Raw genomic sequence first — 23608 nt, 5'->3', positions numbered from 1 at the left:
ACCTCTGTGTGGAAACTGAGTCACAGAAAAATTGAACCTCAAATGTATTAGGCTGTGCCTCAAGTTGAGTACTTTATGTTTTAAGTGCCTGGTTGAAACAGACAGTTCTAAGGCTCAGAGTGCTCCCAGTAAAGTTGTTGGAGTCACAGATGCTCTTCATCCATAAAAACTCACACCAAGTGTCCGAGGCTGGCATCCAAAAGGAGACTCACCACCAGTGAATGTTCTTAGAAAATGGAAACCACGCTGTCTGTCCTGGCTATGCTGTTACACATCTATAACGAGGTGGCAATAGTTTTCATAGGATGTAAGAGATATTACTTCCTTGGTCTCCTTTGATCCACATCTTCCTATGTCCTACAGATGTCCCCTACATAGGATGTAAGAGATGTTACTTCCTTGGTCTCCTTTGATCCACATCTTCCCATGTCCTACAGATGTCCTCTAGACTTGGCAGGCCAGCCTTGTTAGGACAGCGAATATGTGGTTTCCTTATATCTGGTAATAGCTCTTTTGGCAGAGCTCGTTGATACTGAAAATGTTTTTTGTAGACTTGCTGATTACATTAGCGCACGATGAACACATCTCAGCAGCAAGACTTTAAGATGTAATGGCGTTTTTCTCTCTTTTAGTGGTTTTACATTTGCATCAATTACAGTTACCATCCACCTCAAACCTCAATCTGAGTGCTCAGGAAACGTTTGTACATCCATAAAAACACAGAAGATAAGAACATCTTCCCCAGAACTGTTTATCTAAATTTGTCTGTAAGCAGAAACTGAACGGGCAAGTTAGGTGTCCTTTTAATCCTTCAGGACGTGGAACACTCTCCAGTCCCCCTGAAATCAGCAGAAGTTGAGGACATTCAAAGCACCAGGGTTATTCTTCTTACCTCACCCTGTGGCATGTCACCTTAGCCAATGTTTCTAGCTGCCTACAACAGCCGGTCTCTGCTGGGTCTGTGGTTGTTGCTGCTTGATTGAAAGAGCTGCGGGTCTCTCTATGAAATGAAATGGAAGTCCTCGGAGGGCAGCTGCAATTTTGGAAAAGGACTGAAGAGAGGGACTGAGCAGGGGGTCCTTTCTGATTCCAGAAAAGCTAAAATTTTTCAGTGAGAGTTAGGATTTTCTTTGAAAATAATAAATGGATTACACTGCACATCTAAAACCACTACGAATAAACGCAACTAGAGCCTAATCATTTTGCAGGTTTCTTGATGGGTGATTCTATTCTCCTAAAGTTAAGTCCCATCAAATGTAAAAGCCATCAAGAAAGGTTGTTTTCAGTGAGGAATGATAGCTAAGAACAGTTACCTAAATTCATTGTTAATTCCTTTAATCATAAGATCTGGTACCTCTTCCCCAGATATGTCAGGGTTAATAGTTTCTTCAAGTAATAGATCCCTCCCTGAGTTATTGGATTCCTAGTCTTCTGAGTCCAGCATCTTAGTTATTACTGAGTTTTATTCTTACTTTCCATCAATACAAATTTTTCTTTGAAAATGGTGTCTGTGAGGTAAAATGTGACACAGAGAGGCAGTGAGTGTAAAGTGGGTTGTAGTAATGCACTTTGCCCCGGGTTGAAAGGAAGGACCAGTGGAGGCTGCGTGGACACCAATGCAAAGCTTCTGAATGGTGACATATCTCTGGTGCAAAAGTCTCTGGTGGAGCCTTGAAAGCTCACACCGAGCAGATGGGCTAGACTTATCATGAAGATGCATTAGCATGTTCTCAAACACTTCTTTGAATTGCTTGGGATTTTATGCTTATTAAATGCTATCTTATCTGCTCCCTTTCGGTGGACTTGAGTCCCCTCTGGACTAACTGATCATCTACACAAATCTCTGGAAATGCAAGAAGTGAACCAAATTCAGAGATCATTTAGGTGCCAGCAGCACACTTAAAAATATGTAGCTCTGTTCAGCCTCACAGTTTTGATGCATTTAAGTCTGTTCTGATTTACGCTGGTATAAAAGAATCATCCTTTGTTTGCTGACGTACATATAGATATAACAAGAAACACAGATGTTGTAACTTGAATTTTCTAATTGGATATGGATGTCTGCTGGTTCTTAAATGGATAATAAATATAGCTTAAATGATCTGTTTGATCACAATTCAGAACTGCCCTAAGAATATAACCTAAAATACAGCTGGGGTAGATACATGTGTCAAATAAAAACAGGATGCTCGCAAGAGGGCTGATCTGCTGCTGATATAGATTTTCAGCAGAAGATATGAATAAACTTTCTCCTCAAAGGCTGCTGAAAACAATTCTACTTTGTATAAAGGCATTGCCAAGAGCCTTATAGAAAGCAGACTGAGGCTCATGGGAAATATGCCCTGTTTCTTTTTGCCTTTGCTCCTAATTTTATTCTAACTGCTGGCCAAGATACTGTTAAAATAATGAAAAAGAAGAAAAAGCAACCATTCAAGCTCTTGAGCCATTTGCCATGAGATAGAGGTAATCCTGAGACTCACAGGAGTATTAAAATTATAACAATAAAGTAATAGCACTGCTGAGGATCATTTTAGAAATAAGCAATCAGATAGGAGGTTAATACAACACAAACCTCCAGTGCTCTTGTCTTGCCACTCTGCCTCCCTGTAAATGGATCAGACAGTTCATCCAGTTGAATGATTAAAAGAGTTTTAACGGCAAGGCGGAGCAATCCCCTTCCAGAAACGAGGAGGTGAGATACATACTTTTAGTCTGGGGAAACGTGATGAAAAAATACAGGTTCACTGTAAAGCTGAGATTTCTGTCTGCTTTTCTTCTGAACTGATCTTTGGTAATTTTTCTTGTTTACAGCCTCTGGCCTCTCCTCTTCTCCATCTACCCCAACACAAGTGACCAAGCAGCCCACGTTTCCTCTTGAATCCTATAAGCATGAGCCCGAGAGACTAGAAACACGGATTCACTGTTCTTCACCTCCGGACACAGGGCAGAGATTTTCTCTGCCTCCATCTCAAAGTGCAGCCAAGCCTCCTATCATGACACCAGCTCCCTGTGCTACCTCAAAACCAGTAAGTAAAGCATGTACAGGGTTGTGTGTAACTGTTTCTTGTATTACAACTGGTGGGCTGGAGCGTGTGTGTCCATACCGTGGAACAGAATGAGAACAATTTCATGTGCCTTTTACTTCAGACTTGTCTCAGATTCTCCCAATATCAAGCTGACAAGGCACTAGGAATCCAAAGGCAGTATCTCCCCTTCTGATTTACGCAAATAGCAACTAATTTTTGCACCATTCTCAAACCAGTTTTGCAGTGGCTACAAATCCCAGCATACGTTGCTGAGATGCCACTTTAGAGAAGGATGCAATTTCAATTTTTTTAACTCCTTTAGCTCCCTTAGGAAAAGCTGATGAGAGAGCTAGCAGCCAAGGAGAGCATATCAAAAAGAAATTCACAGTATGAACTGCAGGGGTTTTGAGTTCCTGCTGCCTCTGGAGTCTGAGATGACTGGGACAGCTGGTGACTAATGGCAGTAGTTGTTCTGATGCCTCCTGCCCCAGCTCAGAAGGGCAGTACCACCAGGGTGTTTATCCACCCCCCACATAGCACAGGTCTCTTCATGAGAGTGGTTTCTTCAGCTCCTGGGAACGCATGAACTCAGCGGTTCCTGAGAATACATGAATTCCAGCCTCTGATATTCTCCACTGCAACATCCACACTGTGTGCCGTTGTGCCTCCTCCCCTCTCCCTTGGCCAGCCTGAGCCTCAGAGGCGTCACTGCTCTTCTCTTTTTGTGCTTCTCTGCCTTTTTGCTCCTTCTTTATTTTCATGGTAATTCCTTTGCAATAACTTTGTCTTTCTGTTCATCATTCTCCTGTGTCACAGAACTAGCAGATTGTGATCTGTCACCAGTTAACTATCCTGCATCTCTTATCTGTCTTTCCCAGCTTTTCTTCTTCTTCTTTTTTTTCCCCCTTAGAATATAAAATCTTTGATATTTGCTGTATCTAGAAATCTGCAACTGTAAAAGACGCAAAGGTTCATGAGGTCTGCTTCCCTGTTGAACGACTACAAGTTCTGTTTCATTCCAGTTCTTAGTGATTTATTTAAAAGCAGGAAGTTTCCTCCCACTTGCCCATGGGAAAGCTGTTCTAAGATCTGAATACGCTAACACAGCAGTCCCAAACCTTTTTGCTTTTGTGTTAGGTACCTCCACAGTAGCAGCAGCAGTTGTTATGCTGTAAGTGTTTAGGTACTGGATTGGTATTCACATACTACTTTCAAGGCGTTCACACACATCCAGTACAACACATGCCCTGTTTTGGGGACCCCTTCTGTAATGGTTAGGAAGTCTCTGATTTTCAGCCTAATTTTTTTCATGGACAGGTTATGACCATTTGCTCTTATAATTAATAGCCATTTTCGTTTATTGTTTGTTACATCCTGTTGTACCTATAGCCAATCTTTGTTTTGGTTGATTAAGCAAGTCAAACTCTCCCTACAAAATACAGACTTTCTGTTCTGCTGCTATGCAAAAGTAAATAATTAGAGTCTTAAATAAAATAAATCATACATTTATAGTTAGGGAACTCCAGCAGTAACTTTTCTCCAGCCAACTCACTGCCTTTCTGTGTAAGTAGTAGTCTCAGGATACACGAATTATGAAACTCAAAGGCTTGTAGGACACAAAAATATTTTTGGTAGGTTTCAGTCAATCTGTCATATTATTTGCATAAGAATGTGTTTATTTGTGTTATGCAGCTACAGAGGAGTACTTTGTACCTGTTAGAATAGAAATGGGGAGACAACATAATCTTAGCACATTCCACTGACTGAAAGACTGAAAAGTTTGTTTTGCTTTTAATTATTTTTTGATTTGGACAATATGAAGTTGAGTAGGAGATGCCAGAATAAAGAAACAAAATCACCTGCAAGTATTTATCAACTGTTGTGGTTGTATATATGTACAAGAGAGAGTCTGGATGGAAACTCAATATGTTGGACTCAATTATCTCCTGTTCAGAAGATACAGAAATACATATAAAATATACAGGATGTATAGTGCCTGATTATCTTTGTTTTGTACCCTCTGTACTCATTGATATCTGAGAACAGTGCAGGGCTGCCAGTGAATCATTAAGTTTTTGGTTTACTTGAGAACAAATGTCAGCAGCTACAGATACGTGAGGACCAAAGCCCTGGATGTTTCATTTTCAACAGAAACCAGAGAGAGAGATTTGCCATGCTCCTCTAGTCGGAGGAACTGTTAGAGGAGAGAAAGGCTAAGTTGCAGCAGAAGGGCATGGATCTGAAGCTGATGGTTGTTCACTCAGGACTGTTGTATCTTTCGATCCCTGCAAGTTATTTACCGAGCATTCCTTTACTAATGTGGCAGCAGCAGACCAACATTCTTGATTTGAGCATTGTATTTCAAACATTTCATTCATTCTGAGCTGTGTGTTAATAAATACACGTTTTCACAATGCACATGCCATAAACAAATCTGTAAAGGGCTAACTCAATTTCTTGTTTACTTAGATCATCATTTCTTGGCATAACAATTCCAATTATCTTAAAAACACACTATAAATTATATGATAAATGCTTTCATAGTGGCCATGCTGTTAGATGATCTGTTTAATGACAGCAAAGCTTCTATGTTGACATCTGAAATAAGAAGTTGACTCTTATCTGCGGGGCTCTGTCAACTTAAATCTCATTTACTTATTACATTGTTTAACTAGTGATGATAATGTGTGAGATCCCAGAACTATTATAAATGATTTATGATTGCTATATATATTGCAGTAGCAAAGAGGAACCCTTGGACCCAGAGCAGGAAATATTACTTTAAAAAAACACAGAACAGATAACTATAAGAAGGTGTAGTATCAGGACTTCGAACTAATCTTAACCCATTTTTAAGATGAACTACATTTGAAGCTGATCATGTACTTATTTTTTCTATGTCTGAGACTGTGGCTCAGAATGGTTAAATCAGTTCAGTAAGAGAGATGTCATGGAGGAAAGGATAAAAATATTTATTTCCCAGCAGATGTAATCAAAACGTTTCATGTTTTAGTAGCGCTTAGAACAGTGTATATTTTAATGTGATTTTTAAGCCTTAGATTCTGGCAAGGGGAATAAAAAGTGGGAGACAGCTCCTGACAGAGGGGGAACTTCCTTCAGCAAGTATCATCTCAACACAGTATACACACCTAAGCAATTAACTTCATAGAATCATAGAATAATAGAATGGTTTAGGTTGGAAGGGACCTTGAAGATTATCGAGTTCCAACCCCGCTGCCCTGGGCAGGGACACCTCCCACCAGACCAGGTTGCCCAAGGCCATGTCCCAGCCTGGCCTTGAACACCTCCAGGGATGGGGCCTCAACAACTTCTCTGGGCAACCTGTTCCAGTGCCTCACCACCCTTAAAAGTGAAAAACTTCTTCCTAATGTTTAATCTAAACCTGCCCTCTTCCAGTTTATATCCATTCCCCCTGGTCCTGTCACTACATGTCCTAGTAAAAAGTCCCTCCCCAGCTCTCCTGTAGGACCCCTTTAGGTACTGAAAGGCCGCAATGAGATCTCCGTGGAGTCTTCTCTTCTCCAGGCTGAACAGCCCCAGTGCTCTCAGCCTCTCCTCACAGGAGAGGTGCTCCAGCCCTCAGATCATCCTCGTGGCTCTCCTCTGGACACGCTCCAGCAGGTCCATGTCCTTCTTGTGTTGGGGACTCCAGAGCTGGATGCAGTACTCCAGGTGGGGTCTCATGAGAGTAGAGTAGAGGGGCAGAATCACCTCCCTTGACCTGCTGACCTCATGCTAAATAGATGTCTGTGATAATCACTAAGGTCTGGATTTATCCCACCTAACTTTAGAAACCTATCTGAGCTGCTTAAGTTGGGAGTATAGTAGCTCTCATTGTCTCTGTATCCCACAGAGTGGCATTTGCAGGGGATGAACGAGACGGTCAGTCTTTTGCACTGACTATCATGGGAGCGACTGCAGGTGTTGCATTTCTAACTGAGGCACTTCTTTTAGGTGCCCAAAGCGAGATGTGATGAGGCTGTGACACACCGTTGCAGCAGCTCCTACAGGCTTTCCTCGGGGTGTGTAGGTGTTCCTAGTCGTTGAGTTAGAAGGTTATAATATGCCGATAAGAGATCAAAGCTATACCAAAAGATTACTGTGCACTGCATTAAATGGGGAAGGTGCAATCCGATTTTTCACAGTGCAGTTCATGACTCTGTACTTTGGCTTTGTGTTGTTTGGACTGTGTAACCTTCAGGCAGAAAGTGGTAAATGATAACTCTTCTCTAATGTGACATTACTAACCATGAAAGGAATGTAGAGAGGTTGCAAATTCAATAACGAACATGTTTGCCCTGTTTCCGCTTTGCCCGTATTTCAAAGTAGAATGTAGTATGTTGAGCTTAATGTGGTTGTATCCTTTTCATTTCATCCTTTCTTCTTCCACTGATGCATAAGACACTGCGAAAATAGCAGTATTGCCTGTCTCCTGCAAACACAAGCATTTTTGTGGTACGCTGTTTCCTGGCCTTTATGGGTTTCCCCTTTCCCAGCATGAGAGAAGCCCAGGCCAGAGAAAGAAGATGCTCACTCCAAATAAGGAGTTGCCTTTGAGTTCTCCTCTGGTGAAAAACAGGGTTGGGGCTTCCTCTGCTCAGTGACAGAGGCAGAACGTGCTTACAAATGGGCCTTTCCATATGATTGTGTAGTTGCCCACTGTTCTCCAAATAACTTCTGAGCCAAGTAGTTTCCCAGAACGTTCTTAAAAAGAGGGCATCTCAGCCAGAAGGTAGTCTGAGACTTACTCTAAGCTTGTGTGAGCAAGTCCTGTAAAAACTGCAGACATAGCACACAGGAGTGACGGAAAGAGTCCGGTCTGCATCGATTTTACACAGTCCTTGCTGCTCCAGCATATGGAAGAAGAGAGACGTAACATACAGCTGGGACTCTTCTTCCAATCCTAGATACAGAGAAACAAGATTGGTTTTGCAGCTATGTGCTTGTTAAACAGTAGCACTTCCCTGCAAGGCTATTCATGCTTTTTCTTAGCCAAAATGTAGTAAACTCAAACCCTGGGCTGTTAACTTGTTCAGCGTGAAAGGCTGTTACATCACACCCTGCTGCTGGCGAGGAGCCTGGGAACCAGGATATGTGCAGCAGGTCCTTCAGTTTGGCACTCTCCGAAAAGCCATGCCACCTACCAGAGCTCCATAATCTAGCTGGCTGATTAATGAGATTTAAATCTGATGAAGAGAACAGAAAAGTGTTCTTTGATTCTGACGTTTTCTTAAAAAAAAAAAAAAAGTACAGGCTGGGAAAAAAAAAGAATCCAGTCTGCAAATGTACAAGAACTCCCTGTTTCAGCATTCATGTGGTTTAAGGCAACACACTGGAGTGCCAAGACATTACTGTGATTCAGCTTTGATTTACATCACAGTAAACTGATCATAGAAATTAGAGCCAGAAAGGCTGTCATTTACCAGTGAAGCAAGCTCTTGCAGTGGTGGTGTGTCCAGGCTAGGCTTAAGTGCCTTAATACCAGCTCTCCGTTTGGGAGAGGATTCTGTTCTCTAACAGATCCCATGGGCTGTAACAAGCCATCATTCTTTCAACATTTCCCCTGATGGAACTGTTGCTGTCCACGTGAAAGTGTGTTTAATTTAAAAATGGTATATATTTATCCAACTGTTGGCATGTAACTAACTAATTACAAACCTAGTAAAGGAATAATTTTTTTATGAACTATGTAAAAGTTACATACAATATTAATATTTTGAGCCCACCTGATCTGATTTCAGTCTCCTTTGACAGAGCATCATGGTAGCTGCACTGAATTGAATATAGGCTCACGGGAGAATTACTTCATATGGTTAGAAAGTCTATAGTGAGATTCAGTGGGACACAAAGAATAAATGAACCAGTAAAGTCACTTGGAACTGAACATTATAAAAAACCAGAAAGCTTCAGCTACTTCTTTTTAATTACAACTCCCATTTAATTAATATTCTGTTTTCCCACTTCACCTTCTCCCTATTAGTTGTATCTTTTGTATTGCATTTGGTATTTTCCTCCCCTTTTAGTAGTTAAAGTATGCAACAAACGTCTTACTATCCATTTTCTACTGGCTAATTTGCTTTTATTTTTAAAGCTACTTAGTTGGTTTAGAAGTAGAAATGTCCAGTCACAACCTCCTGAAACACTGGTTTCCTGATGTATTCTGGTTGCAGTGTTCAGATTCGCGGCAATCAATCTTAGGATGCAGAGAAATTGTATTGCATAAAGATGATTTTTTTTCCTGCCCTGAGGAAATGTGTGTCTCTGTCAGCTTGTGGCTTTTTCTGCAGCCACAGAGATAACTTAATCAACTATCTATGGGTTCACTCAGTGGAGAATTTATTTTAATGGCATAAAGTCCTACAATTCCTGTTCCTCCTAGTCCTAGATCAAAAGGAGAAAGGCTCGGTGGAAAGTATGAATAGCCAGAATGCTCAGTCCAGTCAATCCCCAACTGCTTTGGCAGCTCTCGTAAGGCTATAAGTAGGTAAGGCAATTAAAACTAGAGCATCTGTGAGTCCTTTTTAAGATACACATCAGTACCAAAATCATGACCCCAGCATCCTGAAGACACAGTTAGTGGCTTAAAGCTAAGTTACTTTTATCACCCTAAGTCCTGCACTACGCATGGTATAAAAAGTCTAAACCTAAGGATCTGGCCTCATGTGTCTATATAAATAGATAACTTTTGAATAAGTAACATAATGTAAGAGGGTGCTTTAATACCGGCAGCCTGGGTTTACCCATTGAACTGATTTCTCATGGCACAGCCTATTTCTGAATTTTAGAGTTGTTAATTTAATAAGCATACTGTTAGTTTGCTAGAAGATCGGATCTTCTTGTAAGAGTAAGCTCTATTAGCAATTAGAAGCCGGATACGTACTCTCTGATTTAATGTAAAGCTGTAGCTTAATATAGGATCACTGACGGTTTCTTACCAGCTACGTCTGAGCAATTTTGAAACACAAAAATTATTTACCATCTAGGCTGTTTATTTACAAAGCAGTAGGGATTATAGACCAAAGTGTTTCCCTGAGAATGGAGGAGATGCACAGTTTTGAACTTGTTCTGTTCCACCAGGCTTGCTTATGTATTGGACGAGAGGGAAATACAGCTAAGAATAACCAAAACATGCTTATGGGATGGAACTCTACAAATTCCCTGCCATCTTCATCTCTCTCAGCCCAGTTTTGTCTACATTGTATTTTTAGGTACACTGTCTTTAATGGCCGACAGAGCTTTAAAGAATGTAAAAAGCTGGGTGATACCAAAATGACATGGACTACATAAAGCACTGCTATTCCTTTCTTGCTTCTTCACAACATTCCCCAGTTCCTTCCTCTGACTGGATGAAATAAACTGTTGAAGTTGGGAGAAATAAGGGGGACATCACAAACTACACTCGCTTCTGTACAGTGTCTTTTCCTCAGCTTTCATATTTTATAGTGTCACTACCTGCTTCTGCATGAGGAGAGCAATACAGCTCTTTAAAAATACAGCTTGTGTCTGTGTTGTTTTCTTTTAAGATTACAATCAAGCAACTTTGGCCATTTCAAAGTCAGCTGCACGGGCTGCTGACTCAGAAGAGGACTAGATACCATCTTGGCAGCAGCTTGGAAAAAAGTTTCCATTGTGCTGGTGAAATGAATGCAAAATATTTATTCTTTGAGCTTGTTCACAACAGCATTCTCAGCTGGAGCTGAGGGTGGGGCCATGTGGAAAACATTTGTAGGAAGACAATAATCATTTGTACAGTGCCCAAGGTACGCATAAGCTTATTTTATGATTAACAAAGGACAAGGCTCCTACCATACGGGGTTTATAAGCTGAAGTGTAAACCATGAAGTAATCAATGGGGAATAAAAGAGAAAAAGGTAATGGAGGGAGAAGGTCAGCAGAAGAAGGGCAGGGGGCAGAGTTCCAGAGAGAAGGTTTTAATTTAGTCTTTTTGCATGTTTAGGGTTACAGTAAATTGCTAGTGATAAGGTTAATACCTTAAACTTTTGAAACTTTCATCTATCACACTGTTTCACTTATAACTGCACAAGCCAGGACATCTGCAGCATGTAGAAAGTCTTCTTCCTTGTACCTCAGAACAAAAAGTCACTAATTGCTATTTTGTGGTATATGAGCACATATGAATCAAGCAGAAAAATAAACATGATTCTTGCCCTGAGGACCTGATTGTCCAAGAGCCTGATCTAGCAAAACAGGCCAGGCAAATTCTCAAACCATAAGAAAGCATTGGCTTAAACAGGATTGTTCCTAAGCACTCCTTCCAGCATAAGCTTGCAGAATGGATTTTAAGTGTAGCCATAACATAGCAATGACAGAAGGCATTGAGGAAAGGTAACCTGAAGGTTACAGCACTGAGTTTGGTTGAGGTTGCTATGTATTTATGTTGCTGAATCTCAGGTGCTGTTTTGTTTTGGTTCATGTCAATGTGATGATGGCCTTGATCCAGGAAAGCACTTAAATGTGTGGTTAATTTTAAGTGTATTGGTAGTCCTGCTGGAGTCAACAGTACTAGAGCACTTCCAACTATGTGCACGCCCAGTCACTCTGCTGGATCAGGGTCTTTGTACGATTTTTATTGTCTGTTAAAACACTTAGAAATGATTAGCGCAAGTACTGAAGATGAGAAAGGAAGCTGATGGACAGACAGGTGGGGAAAACATTAAAGGTTCAGAAAAGCCTAAGTTAGGGAAGGAGCTTGGGAATCCGAAGAGAGTTCCTGGTGACAATGGAAAGTAGCTGATCACTGAGTGGCAGGGGGAGCAGCAGCTGCAAGATTGCTATCTGCCTGCTGTTGTGTGTTTGGCCCTTCGAGCTTTGGGTGTTGGGATTGTATTTGCTTGGAAACATTCATAGTGTGTACTGCCTCAGGATTCAGCTCGTTACATAAATGGAAACGGCTATCAGTGAAGAAACAGCTTATGAAAGAAGATGACAGATTCCTCTCCAGCCCTTCTCCCTTGAGCACACTGATAACAACTGCACAAGAGTACATCCCAACAGACCTGCTGCATACAGGGACAGGACGCTGCCAAAGCTGATTTCTTAGGAAGCACTGTGAGGAATACTTTCCATGGAGAGTGCACAACTTTCTTTCCTCGAATATGTCTTCAGAAAGAGACAGCAAGATGTCACTGGGCACCACTTTGGTACAAAAGGACATAATACAAACTGCTTACCAAGTAGTTTCTTCCATCACCCAAGATTTTACAGGTACAGAGGTTACATTTTGGGGAAAAGGATGCCCTCCTCAACCTTCCTTCTTTTCCTCATGGCCTCAAGCATTTGGCTGTTGCTGTTTTAGAGAAGAAATCTTGGAATTCAAAGAGCATTGCAGTTGCGGAGTCATTAAGGAAAACAAGAGTTTAGAAAGGAGAAAAATATAGAACCAGTAGCCAGGGCATACTTTAGAGATCAGAGCAAGCAAGATCTCTAAAGCATCTGATTCAGAGATCACTTGTGCGACTCTAAGTCACTTAGTCTCCCCATGCCTCAGTTTCCCATTTATAAAAAAAATGGGGTAACACTTCTCTAAGTCAAAGAGACGTTATGATGATAAATAAACAAGAAAGTTCTACAGAACTCAGATATTTGTAGAACAGGACCTGCAAGTGGCTTAAGATAAGTTAACCATAGATAGCATGTGCTGTATTTAAAGTTTGTAGCAACAGGCTTTTACACTGCAGACTGTAATACTGTATAGGAAGCTATCATGTTTTCAGAGCACATCAAGATTTACACATAAGGTCACTGTAAAGTAGGCTGCTCTTCTGACTTGTATGTTTATTTTAGAGCTTCCTTTAAAACAGTTCAGATATTCTCAAGAACTGATAATTTTCAGATAATTATCATAGGACATTGTCCTGCGCACTGTAATGTAGACTTGCTCATTTTCACTTGTTTTTACCACAACTAGCCATGAGCCATTTTAAAACCATGAATCAACGTAATGTCTACCTAAGCCTACTAATGACCTTAAATAAATACTTAATGTTTTTCTAGAGGTCCATAGGCAGGCATCTATTCCGAACTCAGTGTGCCTTTCCCAAGAGCTTAAAATATCAACAAAACAAACTAAAAATGAATGTAACAACCCCTGAAATGTCAAAGCCAAATCAGCTCCCCTTCTTGCAGGAATGTGCCATGCTGTGCCTCACAAGGCCTTACTTGGTCATCCCCTAAGAACAACCCAGCTGAAACGCCAATGCTTAACGCAAATGGCCAAGGTTAGAGGGTGCTCTTGGGCTCACCCAACCAGCAGCAGTTTCCCTTCCTCACTGCCATTACTCCTCCATGAGCGCTTTCACTGGGTCCCTCTCTGGCAGACAGCGCAGGACACGGGGAGTCTCCCTGATGCAAAGGTCCAAAGCTCTGAGAACTCTTAAACTCAAAAGATGACGCTCCTTGTCTCAAAAAAAAAAATCTCGAACTACTGACTGCATTATTTAATTTAATGTTCAACTGCTTTTTTTTTCTCATTTAAGTTAAGCTGACACTGAATTTCCAGTCTGCTACTTAAGTGTGCTTCAGAAGCGAAGAGGCATCTCCATAGGGCTTATACACAACTTAATGTACAGTAAAGAGAATTTAATCCTGACTCTACTGACTGAAATCAGTGCCAATTTTTCTATTTACTCCCGAAAGGCTAGATTCTCTTATGACTCAACTATTACCTTACCTTGTAATGACAATTTAAACAGTCCAGTTTCATACCACTGTTAACTGGGAGGTACCACTCTATGCTAATACAACAGTCTCCTGCATCAGGCTGTTGAATATTGAATGCAATGCTTTATTTCCATATTTTGAGAGCCTGTGACAAGATAAAACAAAAAGCCCTAGAGAAGCATGTCAAGAAATAATTTCAGCTCTTTGCGGACATTTAACTACAGACTGAATCTGCATCTAAGCTTATGTGCTTGTGAACCCAGTGTTTGCCATATCCACACTATAAGCATCCCCTGCCCATGAACACGCGTTCGTATCCGCATGTCCACAAGCTCTGCAGTAACACGAGCATGGTGGTAGGCTTGCTGGAGGTGTGTCCCTGGTCCTTAGTGTGGAACTAATTTGAATTTTTTTTTCAATTCTGGTTCCTGGAATACTGGGAAGATATTACCAATATTTCCACGTCTCTTTATGATATTGTTTGTAGTCGTAAAACATTTAGCTTAGACACTTGATGTGCTTCTTGCTTAGCACAGTCCTTGCTTCAGTCCTTCCAGACGGTGTCAAACCACAGAATCAGTACAGAGGACGATCTTGTTTCACCTGTAGTGTACCTGAAATGATAGAAGGATATAGCTAAAAGGCTATCAAAAGGGAAAGCATGCATGACAGAAGGAAAATACCCATTGCATGTTGCTGTCATTGCGGATTTCTTTTGTGCATAACAATGAAAAAGAAGCAGCGCACAAAAATTGGGCGTGGAGTGATCAGCAGTAGATCTGGAAGTAATTCAGGAAGAGGTTTAGGTTCCTCAAGCTATGCAGATTCAGTGCCATCTGAAAAGCAGCTTTTTGTCAAAAATTAATTTATTTGGAGATTACAGGTCAACGGTAGGCTCTGTGTTGAAGGGAGTTTATTAATATATTGGTTTGTCTATACAGAATAGTAGCTACTCTGAGATAACAGACTTCACAAGCTTTAGTGGGGCCGCTGATGGTGCTCATGCCTAGAGTTTGTCAGCTGTGAGGTGGGCTTGAAATCTAACACAAACACAAACCCTGAGTGCTAGAAGGAAGTCCTTCTTAGGACTAGGAAATCCTCCTAGAACTGCACTGAGAAATACTTCATTACCTTTGCTGCTTCTTTGAGATAGCTTTCAAATACTCCTTCTGGAGTCCTATTGAGACCCCGAGTCATGATAAGCTCTGCAGAAAGTGGCCGCCTATAGCGCAGTTCATTTGCTCCATGTTTAGCCTGCAGTTACCCGCTGCTTAGTGCAGCTTGTGCCACAGAGTGAATTATTTGTTCAGGACAGGTCTACGTACATTTCTTGAAGAAGTTTTGTTGAGATTGTGGGTGATGTTGTCTCTATTTTTCAGTAAACCACTCTTGTATCGCTGACCTGCCTCATCCTGGTAACATCTAGGCTCAATAGATCTGCTTCCAGCCTTCCAAAACTGCTGATGATCATGAAAATTACATTTTAACGGCAGGCTTCTAATAGGTTACTAGAATTTTGCATAGTTTACTCAAACCTGAAGTGTCGTATCAATGAACTTCAGGCTTTGTTAGGGAAAAGGTGTTTCATTTTAAGTTTAAAAAAATATCATCATTGAAAGCTTCTGTAATAAATGTTCGCACAGTGAAGTCACTATCCATGACCGAGGCTTTGAAATATAACACTAAGAAGAAGAAAGCAGAATGGTGTATAGTAAATGTGTTTATTTAAATCAGAATTGGCTCTTTTTTTTTTTTAATTTGTTATTCTTGGTGGCCTCTGTTCTGCAGATTACTCATTGGTACTCTGGCCTCAATCCAGCTAAAGTACTTAAGTAAGTGCTTAACTTTAACTAACACAAATAATCCTGTATTCAATGCCAGTGAATGAAGACCCATGTAAATGTGGGCTTACTCTTACTCTTCTTTTCCATTCACTTCAAATTAGTGGATGCTTACCTGTTTTTTACCATTAGTATTATGTTAATCTGTTCTTTAGGGTTAAATGTACATTTGTCACAACAAGACACCTACTGTAACCAGGCTTATTACCTGAAACCTGAAGCTCTCTACAGCAATAATTTCCCCTTGCCCTTAACCGTGCCCCTCGGCGTGATAAGAGGTAGGTCCTATTTCAAAGAGACTAAGGAGCACTCAAGCATATGTGTGAAAACAGCTAAAGTATATCTTTTTGAGCATATACGATAACAAGCATTTACGACAAGAACACTTAAAAACTCTGGAATAGATTAAGTGGCATCCCTGTGTTTGCAGAATCAGGTAGCACGCTTGTTAACATCAGTATTCTTAACAAATTCACGTTAGTTCCTCACAAGCACTTAACTTTTTTGAACTTTGTGTCAAAAGGACAGAATTCAAATTGTTGGGCTGTTTGATTAATAATGTGCCATGCTGATAATACTGATTCCGACTCCACCTATATTCTACATGAGTAATCTGAGGAATGAATATTGGCCACAAAGGCTTATACAGAGAATGCCTCCGATATTCCTGACTCAAAACTCTGCCTTATCTCAGTTGCAGAGTGATACAGGATCAGACACACAGCGAGAGATTAGACGTTACGTAAACAAATCCTGCCTCTTCTCCACTTGTGCCTTGACTTCTCTGTAAGAATTTAGCAAGGGATCTAGACTATTCCTTGGTCTTTTACTTCCTTTGAAGTTTATTTTTCAGAAGTGCTTAACCCTTCTATCACTGGTACCATTTTTTTTTCTCAACATGAGATGCTGCAGGACACTGTTTGTGTAAAAGATAAATTCTTTGTTTCTGGTGTTAGATCAAAGGAAGTTTCGTAAGTCAATTCTGTTTCTCAATTAAGTCAGTGACAAAACTCACGGGGATTAAACAGCAAGTTCATTCCCATACAGAAATATTTAGGAAGGGCTCTCCACTTAAAAATGTGAAATCACTCTGCACATTCAGTTCACATGTCTTCAGGGTAAACAGATTTCACCACTCAGTACTGTAATTGCAGTGAAGATTTAGTAGAAATGCAAGTTGTCCATTTCATCATCTTGTCTACTGCTGAATGCACTCCTGTATTCCTTTTTTTTTTTTTTTTTTAGGATTTGGCTAAATCGATTGTTGTTCCCATTTATGTTATCTGTTTAACCTAGTAAAGATCCAAGATCCCCAACTGTGACTGCTTATTCACTAATAATTAACTCTGGAAAGTAATTAATATTATAGCTCCTATTATGTGGGAGGATACCTGCCGTGGGAGGCTGGTTACTAGCTATGAAATGTAAAAGCAATATGTAGTTGTTCTGAATTGCATCTCAAAAGACTCCTGCTTGGGACCACTGAGAGAGTCATATTCTGATGATATTGGGATGAAGACAAAAAACCCTCTCAGGGCAGAGTTCTTATCCGATGGCACACTCTGTTCAAGCTGTTTTAAAATTAAATCATTAGAGCCATCTTCAGCCTCACCATACAGTATTAGAAATACATCGAGGATATACACACCTGCATCACTTTCATACCTGCTGCAGGAGAGTTGTGCCTCTAATTCATTGAGGGCTTTGCAGATTAGGGACAGAGCACTGAACTGACACCAGTAAGGATCCAGTGGAGAACATACAGTGCTGATACAGAGTGCATTTTTAGTGCTAGGTTTTGTTATGGGATTTGGTTACTATGTTCTAAACAAGTTGTAATGTCTGAGTTGTCTCCACCTTCATTTATACATGTTACACACTGACATGATTATAGCATTTCATATTTTAAAAGCCTTTTAAGACTAGAACAAATTTTATTGCATTCCTTCCAGGTACAGGAAGAAAATACTCGAATCCAGTATTTTGTATGAGATCTCCCCTTCCTTACTAGTTAGTTTGGTGCTGGAACAGGGATTCCTGAGAATAAATGCTAGAAACTACAATTCCTGCAGAGCTGCTCTGTTCACTCTGAGCATTTCGAGGTAAGGGGGGCTTTGTACCAGAACCAGGCCCGGAGCTCTTCACTGGGACTGACCATGTTCTCTGACCACCTAAGAGACTCATGGACTGCCACCCCAGTCAACCTTTCCACCATGCAGGTAGCATTTTTAAATACAGAAGGGATCCAAGATGGGATCCTAATCTCAGCCTCACTGATTCTAGTGTTCTCAGCTGTTGTAAACCACAGATATCAGTTATCACACTCTAGCAGAAAACAAGTACGAGTTTAATTTACAATTTAACCAGCAGATGAAATCTTTTTTTCCGATAACTTCTGTCTTTTTCCACTTCATGAACCAGACTAAATTAAACCAAAAATAAGCAGTTAAGTGTTTTAAATTAATTTTGCACAAACAGATTGCAAGAGAATAAGCATATCTGTAGCATACATTTGGAAAAATTCTAAGTTGTTCACTGACAGCTCATCAGGAGAAGAGCTGTTAACTACTTGAGTTGGATAGAACTGTAATTGTAGTAAGGAGCACTAGCAAATGGTGGGAAAATTACCATTTGTAGTTTACTCTTGCATTCAAAATGGGTTTGCCTTGATTTGCATTTAGATGGGAATTCCTTCTTGTTGCTCTTCAATCCATTAGGTTTTATACCGTATGTAGCTTTTTTTTTTTTTTTTTCTCCTGAAGTACTTGGAAGGGCATTCAGTTTTACGGCTGAACTATGAGCTGTGCAGGTGGCACCCCGGCATATCAGTATTCATTCATCAGAAGGAAAGGAGGAGCAGAAAAGTCAGGAAAAGCTCTGAGAAAGGCAGCCTTGAATTTACCTGGAAATGCCTATTTCTAAATAAAGCACAGGTAACATTCTTGTTGCAATGCTTGAATAGGTCTGTTCCACACAGACTTGAGATTTGCAGCAGCATTTCTTTTTTTAGGTTGTTCTTTCTATTCCTACCCAGTCATCAAAGACAAATACGTAATCTTTATTATTACTCAAAACAATATTTGCTTTAGAATTTTTCTAATTTAGAATTAAGGCTATTTAGGGGGAGGGAGGGCAAAGCAAATTTACATTTGTATTAGATTGTTAGTCAACTGGCTTTTGGACAAAACATACATACAAAGACTTTTCATTGAATTATCATACTAAGACTAAATATATTTTCCCAAAGATTAGGAAAAAAAAAATAGAAACAAAAGAAAGTCTGGAAAGGACATTAAAAATTCATTTTCCACCACAGCACAATCAACTATATGTAACAATTCCCAACAAATGGTTTTTTTTTTTTAACCTGTTGCTAAAAACCTCCTGTCACAGAGATTTTACAGTATTTTGCAGCAAAGCGTTCTGGTGCATCACTGTTGTTACATTCAGAAAGTTCTCCCAAAGTCCAACCTAAGACTTCCTTGCTAAAGGCTAAGTAGATAACTTTGCATCCCATAATCAGTGGACCCAGAAGATAGTTTATTGCTTTCCTTCTTGCAAAAACACATTATATTTGGAGACTGTTATATTTTCCTTCGATGTTCTTTTTTTTTTTTTTCCCTAGACTAAGAAGCTGGGAGGTTTTCAAGTCCTTCTTTACAGGTTGTGTTTTCTGAACTCCTGGATCATTGTTGTGGCATTTCTTTGGACTCTCTTGGTTCACTCTTGAGTTCAATGCCCAAAACTGAATGCAGTATCCCAGTTGGCACCTAACCAGGGAATGTGCAGAAAAGATTCTCCATGTCTTACCTATAACACATTTGCAGATAGTGGGATTTTTTTCCAAGAATCTGACATTGTTGTCAGATACATGGTTTCATTCTCAGGTCTTTTCCTTGCATGACTGATGCAAGCCAATCCTTTCCCATTTTATTTTTGCATTTGATTATTGCGTAACATGCACTACTTACTCATATCAAAGCGCATCCTGTTTTTCAAAGCATTACAGCAATTCTTAAGATTATTTTAAGTTCTAAGGCTATCCCTAAAAAAGCAGCATCTCTGAGCATGAAGTCATTTGAAAATGCGATCGGGTTATTCATTATTCCTTCATCAAGTCATTAGTAAAAACACTGAATGATATTAGATAGGACACAGGCTTCTGTGGAACCCTCTTTAAAACCCTTCCAGCTAGATAAAGAAATCTTACTGCCTTCCTTGTGAATATTGTTGTGACCTTTAGCAGTCATTTCATCTAGGCTATCTGGCTTGCTTGCGTGAGTGTCATGCAAGATAGTGTCAAAAGTCCTGTTAACTCCTGCTGCATCTGCTTACCACAAGACTTCTAGCCTGTTATTAAAGTGACTGAGATTGGCTTGGCATTGCTTATACATGTTAGCTGTTACTGATGATTTTCTCTAACTACTTAAAATGGGTATGTTTATTCTCTTATCTGTCTTGGAATCAAATTTACACTGACTGGTTTATAGTTTCTTGGCTCCCTCCCCTCACTGTCCCTTACAGATAGCTCTGCTAAGCAGAATGAACCTGACCAAATGGAGATGCAGAGATCTTAGTCAGTACATCAACTGCAAATCATTTTATCCTAAGTAGTTGTCTAAAATAGGCCATGTGAACGATGTCCTAGAATTGTTTGTTTCTCCACCGGCTGAAGAAGCAGCAGCCTAGGGTAACTTGTTAAATATGAAAAGCTACACAGTAGGTGTCATTCAAAGTATTTTGATATAGCTGATCTGATGACTGCCGCTGATAGATCCCTATCCCAATGGATGCATCTCAGGGAGAAAAGATGTCAGGAAACTACATCAAAAATAATATTCTGCAGATGCTAATTACTGTTTGCATCCGTGGACCATCACTACAATTTAAATACTTAGGTGTTCTTATGAAAATAGGACATAGGACTGAAAGAGCTCCTAGATTATCAGATAGGTTTTAACATTTTCATTATTAAGTGCATCTATAATTTACAGGAGTAATTTTACTTCTACAGGGTATTAGTAACTCCCTTTACCCTAGAAAGTGAACGAAAACAGGCAGAGACAAAGTAAGCAGTTACCTATATACCTAAGGTATGTTCTAGCCCTCCCAGGAGTCCTAAAACCTCTTTTGTTTACATCAACCTTTTAAGACTTTTGCTGTTGTATCAACCTTGAGTTGTTTTACTTTGCCTCTACAAAGCTTGCTGGCACAGCTGTATCAAGCTTCTGTATAAGCATTATGTCGTAGGTCCATGGTTTTTGGCATAAGCAATGCCCCTGTAAAAAACGAACTGAAACCTGGCAAAGCAGACATGTATTCAGGCAGTTTTGGTTTTGCATATATTTCTCTTCTAAACTTTTATATATAAAATTTATTTTGCTTAGCAGTATTCAGTATGCGAAGTATATACTGTCTTGTTGCATTGGGTATCTCAAACAGTTAAAATGGGTTACCTGACACGCTCTGATAGCAAATATTTAAGCCATAATCTAGACAAATTGCTTGGTTATAGTTAATAGAAACCCCCTGTGGCAGTAGAACAAATAGTCACAATAGATATTGAAATGTTACAATATAGTATCATCTTGGTAGGAATTACAGGTCTTTTGAAAGACAGATTTTTTCCCTATCTTTAATCCTTTCGTAAAATGGCAGGCGTGGTTGTAGAGAAAAGCAATACCTAAGACCACTGAAAATATCTGCTAATTTGTCTAATGCTGTAGTAGTTCACAATGAATAAGACAGTGTTTTCTCCACACATTTAAGCAGACTTGAGTGGGTTGTTTCCAGAAGGTGTGGTCCCACTGCCACTCCGGCCCTTGGCACTCCTTGTGCCACTGCTAGCTGGTACAACTGTACAGTGAGTTGGATCAGGAACTGACCTGGACAAAACCCAATCTTTTCTTTTGGTCCGTTTGGTTTTCAGCTGCATCAGTTTCCTGTTCTGACTCACTGTGTTGCCTGCAAGCCAAAAGGAGCTAGAATGCAAAGTGAGGAGCAAAATGAACACTATGGTCAGCAGCTTGTTCCAAAATTGGTTTAACCAAATTGTGAGGCTGCAGGCAGAGTGAGGAATGGAGTTTCAGCCTGTACTTCTCAATTTCCTTTGGGGTTTTTTTTGAACAGTATGGGTGTTACAACATAGCTATAATGTTTCCATTACAAATCCCTGTTATATACTATATTACTGCCTTTATATTATCTTGTGTTTCTCATAGTACTCTTGGTCTGCATGTAGATTCTGCTGCTGTAAAACTCTGATCTTGCAATAAGCTCTGAGGTTCACAGCGCTGTGTAGCTCATTGCACGAAATAGGCTTAACTGACTCCTTATAAACATATCCATGTTTTGTAGCAGGTGAAATGCAATGCATATCTTTGAAGACTCAGTGTCACTTCCAGCTACCGACAACATTGGAGTTGTATTTCCTCATGGCTGGTGCTTACTAGATAATTATGGGGAGTAAATACCTGTTTTAAAAAAAGAAACAAAATCATGATAGTTATGTCCAATCAGAGATGTCATCTTATTCTTCTTTTCTTTTGGTTAGCAAAAGAGATTAAAAACTCTTATCAATATAAAGGTACATGACATGGAAGGTCAATTATTTAGAGCTTTTACAGATAGCTCCCAGAGATAATTAAAAGCTTCCAAAGCATTTTAATTGGTAGACTGAAAATATTATAAATTAATATGAACTGCTTTGGTGTCTTCTGTGGCTGGTCAGTTACAGTATTTATTGAAATCCTAGAAGTCTTTTAAAAATATAACTAGGAATTAAGTATTTCAGGATTTTCTTTCCAAAGGATCTTTACAGTAAAGAACTCTATATTGTTAACTTCCTAGTCTGTCCTTAAAAGTGTCTCTAGAAAGAGGCAGCTTGGAAAAAAGAAGCTGTCGCCAGCGGTTAGCTTCCTGGCTTGAAACTCCTCTGGATGTGAGGAATGACAGACAGCTTTCTGTTTTCCCCTAATGTTTGGCTCTCTCCTCCCATCATAGCTTTAATTCTAATTATCTTTCGTACTTTTCTAGTTACTGTGCTATCCTAGATCTATTCAACCTTCCCTCCTTGAAGGACTTGCTGGATTTTTGACGCTTGAACCTCTCCGTAGGGACCAATAGATTTTAAATGTTCTCTAATGGCTCCTGTGACTCCCTTGGAGCATGATACATGTGTGTCTGCCCTCAAAATCTGTTGCCATTGCCAAAGAAATAATCTTTTTATCCACCTCTACAGCATCCATATCTGAACTGGTCCTGCTGGGCTTCCTGAACAGTCAGTGGGGACCTATTCATTATAGTTAAGGAAGCCTAGCTATAGCTTACCACATCTCACTGTCTAAATAGATCTAGATGATGAATGTATTTCAGTATTTCCTTATTTCCATTGATTCTGCTGTAGCCTGGCTTACAAGCTCAGATGCAGACTTGTAAAGCTGGGTGCAATAAATCCTATTTTTGCTAAGCAGAACCCTCCCACGGTGTAAACTCCGTCCTTCAGGCACTGGCAAGAGCGAGTGGCTCGGGCTGTCAGCGTTACGGGCTGGGGTGCCTGAGGACAAGCTCAGGGCGTTAAGCCACCTCACACCCAGCGCGGCTGAGAACAGCGCTGAAATACCGCTGTGCGGTGACAGCAATAGTGGAGCAGTCTGTTATTTTTTGCTGTTGTGGTTCTTCAAGAGTGATTTTTAAAAGTAGGATCATCTTAAGTTTGATCTGCCGCACAACGCAAACTAGAATTTCAGTCACTAATCCCTGGGCCCAGTCTCCCCGGAGTTCTGGCCGAGCTGGAGCGCGCTGTGAGGAGGGCGCTCCGCCGCCAGGCCGCCCCCCTCCGCCTCAGGAGACCGCTCCGAGGTTCGCCCCCGGTGCCGGGCGAGGCGCGCCACTCACACGGAAGACACCGACATTCGGCCTAATCTTGAATTGTAACTTCCCGATGCCTTTAAATGGAAAAGTGTGCGTCTGTTCCCAGAGCGGGTACCCCGGGACGGCCCAGCGCGGGAGCTCCCTCTCTCACACCGGGGAACCCCCCTC

At 40.4% G+C, this 23608-nt stretch overlaps 1 protein-coding gene across 1 annotated transcript in view; it reads left to right on the top strand.

Moving 5' to 3' along the window:
• The window catches only part of PRKAG2 (protein kinase, AMP-activated, gamma 2 non-catalytic subunit), a 231301-nt gene that overhangs the window by 151774 nt on the left and 55919 nt on the right, over positions 1-23608 (top strand). The window contains exons 4-5 of the mRNA XM_009886769.1: positions 2812-3096; positions 22919-22933. Of these exons, the coding sequence (XP_009885071.1) occupies positions 2812-3096; positions 22919-22933 (300 nt within the window). The remainder of the gene's footprint in view (positions 1-2811; positions 3097-22918; positions 22934-23608) is intronic.

The sequence above is a fragment of the Charadrius vociferus genome, unplaced genomic scaffold (assembly GCF_000708025.1).
Source record: "Charadrius vociferus isolate BGI_N301 unplaced genomic scaffold, ASM70802v2 scaffold255, whole genome shotgun sequence".
Lineage (NCBI taxonomy): Eukaryota > Metazoa > Chordata > Aves > Charadriiformes > Charadriidae > Charadrius > Charadrius vociferus.
The sequence above is the reverse complement of the archived record's forward strand: the minus strand, read 5'-3'. Positions and strand labels throughout refer to the sequence as shown.